We start from the raw sequence: 7992 nt of genomic DNA on the forward strand, positions 1-7992 counted from the left end.
TTGACAATTACAAATTCCGAAAAAGAATGCTCATTTTCAAACTTAGTTTTCGTCAACAGACAATTGAGCGAGGCCCAAAGCGGCGATCATTTCGTCAGCAACCTCCGTGCCGCTGTCCAAGGTCAACGCCTCAATTTGAGTACATATTGCACCCAATTCAATGGTCTTTTGAGCCTCCTCATCTGGTTTTGCATATGAGCTACATAATCTACCCCACTCAAGTACGCACAACCAAATTCCCAAGCACTGCTGTCACAGGAAACCTTTTCTGGCAACCTGCCTCTAGCAAGCAATGCATCCTTTCTCATGTGTGGGATCTTGTAGTTGTTCCCACCTTGATACAGAATGACCTCTTGGAGGCATCGTTGCAAGGTGAGGAAGTTCTTGTTGAGCGTTGTTGAACTGACTTCCGCCCACGCCGAATTCGTCGTAGCAACGATCTCCTCCAGGCCCGCGAGGACTTTTCGACTTGGAGAGTCTGAATTGCGCGGAAAAATCCCAGATCCAGCACGTTCAAATCCGACGAATTGGGAGGTTGAAACACGACCTCGATATCCCAACCATCTTCCTTGCAGGCAGCGACGATAGCAGCATCCCGCGGAGGAACGTGTGGTCGTGCGTTGTCTTGTTGAATCTTGACTTTCTTGGCCTCTCCGCCAGGCCACTTGGATCGAATCGCGGGGATGACATTTTCGATCAGCATTGCCTTGTACTTGTCGCGCGTGACGGTCACAGTCTTCATGATGGGCGTGCCAGCATCGCGCCATACGCTACGCCGTTGAGCAGGGACAATCTCGGTGAAGTGCCACGTGCCTAGTTTACCGTCGAACCATTCGTACTTGTCTTCGTCCCAACGTGGCCGTGCAACTGCTGTCAGGAACATGACCTACAAAAGGTGCTGCTTGGACTTATATGATCGCAGCTTGATCTTCTCACCCGGGGCACCATAGACCTTCTTCCGCAATCGCGTCATGAAGAACCATCTCGTCGACGTGGACAGTGTCGAGCATGGGGTCGAAGAACTTGGTACCGTCGACATCTTGAACGTGCTTGATGACACATTTGAGGCGGCAAACCTTATTGGAGTCGGTGAGGGCAGACTTCAGTACAGTGGAGTACTTGGTGATGACCCCACGCTTGAAGTAGCAGTGCAGTGTAGACGTTGGAATCTTGAGGAGGTGTGCAATGGTGCGGAAGCAGTAGCGACGGGATTGGGGTATAGTTTGGATGCGTTGGGGCAGGTCGTCGTGCAGACGCTTGCGCCCGCAGTTGCCCTTCTTGCGTTGGTGTACCCCAAGACAAATGGTCTTTTGTCCTGTCAGATTGACAGCACCACGGCGCCATATGCGGCGAACAGTCGTTGGGGTGACGTCGAACATTTGGCCGATCTCAACGGCCACGCCGTTGGGTATCTTGCCTTTGGGCGTGTAACGCTCAAGACATGCTGGACTATCTTGGCGCATTCAATGTCCGTGAGGTTCTTCTTGCGCTGGCCCTGGCGCATCCCCTTCACGTCCACAAACCAACTATTGTCCCACAACGACGCAAAGCCGTCCGCGGAAAATGCAACCGCCGACCGCCCGACCCAGGTGTTTTCTCGACCGAGATGGTCCCGTCTCGATCGTGTTGCATCTTTTGGAATGGCTGGCCCATGTGCTCGCTTTGAAATGACTGGACGATGCGTGCTGGGGTCCTTTGGTCAGTCAGAGCCCGCTCAGGTCTAGGCGTGAAAACATTGCCGGATACAACCGGAATTATCTGAAAAAGCCATTTTTATCCGGATATTCGCGGGTGGCTGCTAATAAGTTGAAAATCTAAGCGCATATGTACTTTTAAATTGTATTCCTTGACTTTCTTTGTATTCTTATTATTCGATTATGTGTAAGCTGTAGATATTCTCATTTTCGGATAGCACACACTTTCCTGAATCACTGGGTAATCTTACTTTACCAATTCCTTCATAAAAAACTTGGGCTCATCGAAATACGAACATTTTTAATAGTACCAGGATCTTGGAGGCAATACTATATTCATGCTACTGGCATAATAAGTATTTTGTCAATTGTTATGTGTGTGGCCTCTCATGATACTGTATGGTAACGTCAGAATTTTTTAGCGTTTGATATCATTGCCTAAGAATTCGACAAGTGTTCTCCAACCTTTGAATGTTGGTGTCATGGGGCCATTGAAGAGCAAGCTTCGTACAATTAGCTTCACGAAAAGCCGGTTGGGTCTGCAGCCCAAAAACGCACGGCCATGGTTAAGCGCATTATTAAAGTCTGGGAGGACATGCTATGTGAAAACCCCACTCGCCTAGTAACTTGTTACTTGAGAATACACTTCATTTTCGAAATACTTGTAGTTTTCAGAAGTATTTTAGTATTTGTTGCTGGTCGTCGTGGTCGTGGCTGAGTTTGAAGTGTTCTCTTTTCTACTACATCGTGGATATGGTACTTCATTTCGACTACAGCTTGAATAAAACCTTTGTCAATTCACGTTGAAGGAAATTTTATTGCCAATACAAATTTCAAGATATATCTCAAGTACCACTGGGGATTTTTATCCGTCGCTCACTGTAAATACATACATAAATTGTTGCATGGGTCATCTCAACAATGGCGACCACACTCTAGCTGCGAGGCGATCCGATTCATCAAGGCCACACGCCGGCTCTACTCAGCACAGGCAATCTATCCCAAACTAACGTACTGCAACCTCTCATGGCCCATGCTCTCTGGTCCTGTGTGCCACTCTGGTCGGGAATAACTGTCAACGAAAACGTCTCATTGGCGGGATTTTTGTAGAAATTCGAATTAAGTCAATCTAATTGGCTCTTTGGAAAGTACATGGGAGGAGCTTTAATTGGGTACCTTTTCGGCTGGAAAATTCGTTGTGGTCGATGAGATAGAGAGCGCCAAAGTTGATTGGCATTGACGGATAACCTGTTTTTTCTACGCCACGAGCTCAGTTTCAATTTTTACGCATCGCAACATGGGCTCTCTTGTCCGCAATACCTTCCCTTTTGCTCCTGTTGTCTCCGTGGCGCAACCGCTCAACAGTGCCGGTACTGGGAGGTGCCGGAACCTGTCAAACGAGGAGCGCCGCCGGTAGTACCATGAGCTCCTATCGACGTCAAAGGATGGCGAGCTTCCTACTGGTGCATTTAACGACGTTGCTCAGCTCATTGGATGCCACTCTCGCACTGTCCGACGTATCTGGGCTCAAGCGCAACGGTCAATCCTCGCTGGCGATGTCGCGGAGAATGTCGATTCAACACGAAAGGGTAAATTCCTCTATAATTCAATATCTCCATAAATTTATGAGGCTTTTATTTCTGACAGTATACTATTTTTAGGGAATTGTGGTTCGAAACGAAAGCGTTCAAATGAAGAAATCGAGGAGGCCATAAGGCCCATCCCGCAATTTAAGCGGCAGACTTTGAGAAGTTCCTTGGAGGTGTTCGGGAAAACAATTATAAGCTCGTGCATATGAAAAATGACTCGACAATCGAAGACTTGGCATCGTTCAACCTGGAATGTGAGAACTCCAACGATGACAATGCCGTGATCAAATTGAATTCTCCAAATCAAGTAGATGTAGTAATATAGATAATGTCCATTAAAATTTGATCAAGTCTCAAAAATCTTTGACAGTTATACCCGACCAGAGTAGTATACACCTTGTCAACTTGCACTGCCACAAATGCCAGCTTATCATCTTCCAAGGGTGTAACGCGTGTGGCTCGACCTCTTTCTGTGGCGCGTCCGTTCGTGCAAAGGAGCTGTAGTTTCACCCGGCGCAAGTGGATTGTTCAACGCTGAACAGAGAACATGCCAATCCTTTGACCTAGGCCGGCTCAAGCGTGAATGGATATGGTCCATCCTGTTGACACTGCGAATTGTGGCAGACCCCACTCGGGATGGTCCAAGGCCCCCCGCGCTCGATGTCACCTCCTTGACATCCATCCACGTATGGAGTTATTGTCAAATCGATTCAAATTTGGAGTTCCCAGTCGAATCGAATCGACTTGGCAAATTGAGAATCGCCTTTATCAATCAAAATGCATCATCAAATTGGGGCGCAAATAATTCAAGCGCAGCAGCACAGCCCAAGCGCACCAGTACCTATCGGACCTCGTCAACAACTCGATCACGATAGCCATATTCAAGTATGGAGCCAGGTCAACTCAGCGGCGGACTTAGCGGAACTGCAGCAACAATCCATCGCGCCACAAGTCTACAGAGCATGTGCAGGTGCAGAGGCTCTCCACCAAGAACGTGCTGAGGGCGGCTAGCTGTGGGTTTGTCGAGTCCCCCACGGCGACGGCTCATCAGGCGTGGAGCGCGGGCTTTGAAGGGCAGCGCGGTACCGTGTGACCGGGGAGCTTGCAGTAGTGGCAGATCATTGGGTGCTCACCCTCGTAGTGTCCCGATTCATGGCAAAGGTTGCAACGCACGAGTTTGTGGAGGCAGTCGATCGATCCATGCCCTGCGCGATCGCAACGCCCACACATCTTACTCCTCTTGAGGAGACGTCAACGGGTTTGGACGAGATCACGAAAGGAGCATAGCCTAGCTGAGTCCGCTTGCTGGTTTGGTTGGACTGAGGTCTCAAGACAGGTTAAGCAGCAACTCATCGCGGGACAGAACAACAACCCGTCGACTATGACGACCTGACGGCGGTCTGGGTGTACAAATACTTCACCAAGTCGGGCGACCCAAATGATCACCGGGCCGGCAAACTAGCTTGCCACTGGCATGGACCATATCGGATTGACCAAAAGATGGGACCGAACACGTACAAAATCGACATACCGACGCACCCAGACAAGATTGCGACGGTCAATGTAGTCCGGCTCAAACCCTTCCGCGGCTATTGCTCTCGGCCGTTCAACGACAACATTCCGGAGGATGACTCCCCGATCTACGAACTCACGGTCGACTGCTTACCGGAATCCAGCTTCACTAGTCGAGTGACTTTCGGCGGCAACGATGTCGCCTACACCGCGACGGATTCCCCCATCTTCCGCTTGGTGGACAAGCGCAGGACCTCCCAATCTGGCGAACCAGAATACCTAGTCGAGTACGTGGACGGACACAAGCACTGGATTCGCGCGTCCAAGCCGCAAGAATACAGGACTTATTTTGACAGCTACGAGAATGAACGGAGGATGTCACAGGGTTTGCCACCCTACGGCGTTCCCGTCGGTTCGCCGACCTCGACGAGGAGCCGACGCAAAACGTGCTCTTCTCGATGATGGGATTACTTGGACAGCGACACCTGAAGCTGAATTGCACGGCGTCGATTCCGTCAACCACTTGATGTCGCTCAGCCCTTAAGCTGTCACAACCAGGTGGCTGACCTAGACCAACCTTCGCTCTCCCTAACACCTGTGCTGCTCACTCACGACCAAAACCATGACGTGATTCAGACGCTACGGACATCTATCAAACAAGTTATTAGCGAAACTATAAAGTAATTGCTGAAGTCGGCGACCCGCCTTCTGGTAGACCGGAGACGTCCGACCCAGCTACGACTGAGTGATCCGACAACGATTCGACGCACTGATGGTCGGGCAACACTGCGTAGAGCCCGGTCTGGTTCTTCTCCGTCGTGGACTGTTCCCGGAGCCAACGCGGAGGATAGAAAATGCCTTGACCGTCGTGCCGGACGTATGGAAATGGCGCCGTCCGAGGGGCCCATCCTTGTAATCCCGCTATCTTAAACAACACCCCGCACCACTCAAAGTCCTTGGAGTGAGTGTCGCGGGCCCACACTAACACGTCCCAAGCCCAATTTCGGTGGAGATTCGAGGCCACGTAGGGCGAACACGAATATTGGCTGAACTTGGTCCGTGACATGAGTTATGAAAAAGCCGCGAAGTCGGGCCATCGCTTCGACCCGTTGAATGCCAAGTAGTCGAGCACGATGTCCGACCCGCGCGCCGCATCCAACATCTTCAGAGAACAAGGCTCCTGGACCAGCTTGGCCCAGAAAGGGTGGGGATTACCGTATAGGTACTGAAAGACGGTGTGCCCCTCCATGCGATACACGTCCGCCGCCAAAAGCTACCACGCCTTCTCGGCGCGGCTCAGATCTGACTTGGTATGTTTCGAAGTCTGGTCGACCTAAGGACAAGAATTGAAGGATCCAAGCAGAAAACAGCGTCGACTTACCACATACACGGCCTCGCCGTAATACTCATCATGCCCGATCCAAAAGTATCGAGACCAAACTGCTTTGGCATGTCGTTCCCAAAATTGCCGTAATCGTTGGTTCCAATCCCGCTGGGCAACGGTCGCACCCGACAAGAAGGACTGAAAGGACTCGACCCAAAGCTGTCACGGCTTAGAGGCCCGCAACTTCAGATACGCCTACGTCGCCTCGGCAGACATCTCCACGTAGTCCAGTCGCGTCACCACCTCAGCGTCAAACACGATTGGGACCCGAGGAGTGCTTGGCGCACGACAGACTTTGTCTTTACCTAACCCTCGGTCTCGCGCTTCTAACCCCGTTTCGTCGCCGCCTTGGTTTCAATTCGTCGTTAGAGTTCGGGGGAGGAGTATGAATCGACGGCTGGTCGTCTTCGCTGCTGCTCTCGAAGGTGGCTTGTTCGAGGGCGAACATCTCGAACGAGGCTTGGAACAGCTGCTGACGACGCATCGTGTGCGGTCAACCGAACCGCAATACAAAGTCCTTGTACTTTTCGAAGGTGTCCGACGTTGCGAAAGAATCTGGGTTCGTAACTGCTCAATTCCACCGCGCTTTGAAAGGCCTGGGAATCAACCCCGGCTCGTTCCTGTGCAAAGTTGACGAGGTCATCCACCGCCGACTGGATTTTGGACACTCTTGACATCAGCTGGTCAAGTTGTCATAAAGGAAGGTCTTCTGAGTCTGACACACTGCGGGAGCTCGATCCAGTCGCTCGCGTTCGGAGACCGATCTTTCCGGGGGTGTGGATGTCGGCTGGACTCTGGAAGCCGAAGGACCCTCTGTGCCAGATTCGGGGCTCGAGGAAGCCGATCGTGTTGCCGTTGCTGATGCGTGAGTTCGACGCGTCGCCACCGCCGCAATGCTAGTCCGAGAATGCCGTATGTTGTCCGCTCACGCGAGTTGACAAGTCAAGAATCGAAGTCGAACGAAAGGCTGACATGTTCTGGTCTACGATAAGTCGGCTAAGGCGAATCTGACCCGGTCACCAATGAAGTCAAATCTCTGCCTGTTCGGACTCTGCGTCGTTCAACCAGGACATCATCGTCGATTCGGTTGTTCGTTGGAGGTCGAACTATAAACGGGAGGTTTATGACGATGATGGCCATCATGCCATCCTTACTCGGCCACGAATGGTCCACACTAAATGAAAAGGCTCTGAAACCTAGAATTTTAGTCTAGAGGCGCTTGACGTCCCTCTACAAGGACCCCTTGATGTTAGATAGCTACATCCTAATCTCTCTTTAACCTGCACGTTGGAGGTCACCTACTTCCTTCCATCTTGCGCTACTCTTGGTGAAGCCGAGAATATCCGACGCTGAAGTTCAGCTCCCTGAACTTCCTTTTAGTTTGTGCACTTACGCCTTCCCACGTGACTGTCACACGAGTCTGGAAGCGTATCTGACTGACATGCTTGATGTACGTACGTTTGATTTCAACTGCCTTGGTGTTCAGTACGTACGAAAGTACAAAGAATGTTACATGGCATCGCCCGCCAAGCAGTGATCGTGTGGTGTCACAAGTCGCGGTCGCGAGATTTGGCTTGCCCACAAAAACAGATTGTTGTACCCTGTCTGTCACGTATGTTGTACGTACGTTCGCTTCGAAATCTCTTGGTGTTCAGTACGCACAAAGACATACCCAGGTGGACGACAGTCACTGTTGAATGCTACAGTATGTGGTCCACGTCGCGGGTTCAATGCCTTGCCAAGCCGAATCTTGCCGCGACCTCATATGGATATCGCGGCTTGTTCGAGAGCGCAAGACCTCTGCTTTGGTTGG

The 7992-nt window shown here is 51.0% G+C and overlaps 3 protein-coding genes across 3 annotated transcripts; 1 reads left to right on the forward strand and 2 right to left on the reverse strand.

Annotated features, from left to right (window-relative positions):
• Positions 1-42: 42 nt before the first annotated feature.
• Positions 43-1379, reverse strand: H310_07408 (hypothetical protein; the record flags this gene model as incomplete). Its single annotated transcript, XM_008873149.1, has 3 exons — positions 43-112; positions 462-867; positions 953-1379. 3 exons carry the CDS (start codon positions 1377-1379, stop codon positions 43-45), a joined length of 903 nt encoding a protein of 300 aa, XP_008871371.1.
• Positions 1380-4783: 3404 nt separating this feature from the next.
• On the forward strand, positions 4784-5339 carry H310_07409 (hypothetical protein; the record flags this gene model as incomplete). The annotated part of the gene is made up of 2 exons (XM_008873150.1): positions 4784-5207; positions 5275-5339. The coding sequence occupies 2 exons, from the start codon at positions 4784-4786 to the stop codon at positions 5337-5339; spliced, it is 489 nt and encodes a 162-aa protein (XP_008871372.1).
• Positions 5340-5468: 129 nt separating this feature from the next.
• H310_07410 (hypothetical protein) lies at positions 5469-6044 on the reverse strand (the record flags this gene model as incomplete). The annotated part of the gene is made up of 2 exons (XM_008873151.1): positions 5469-5841; positions 5902-6044. The coding sequence occupies 2 exons, from the start codon at positions 6042-6044 to the stop codon at positions 5469-5471; spliced, it is 516 nt and encodes a 171-aa protein (XP_008871373.1).
• Positions 6045-7992: the final 1948 nt, after the last annotated feature.

Source organism: Aphanomyces invadans, assembly GCF_000520115.1.
Source record: "Aphanomyces invadans strain NJM9701 unplaced genomic scaffold supercont1.14, whole genome shotgun sequence".
NCBI classification, from domain to species: Eukaryota; Oomycota; class Saprolegniomycetes; order Saprolegniales; family Verrucalvaceae; genus Aphanomyces; species Aphanomyces invadans.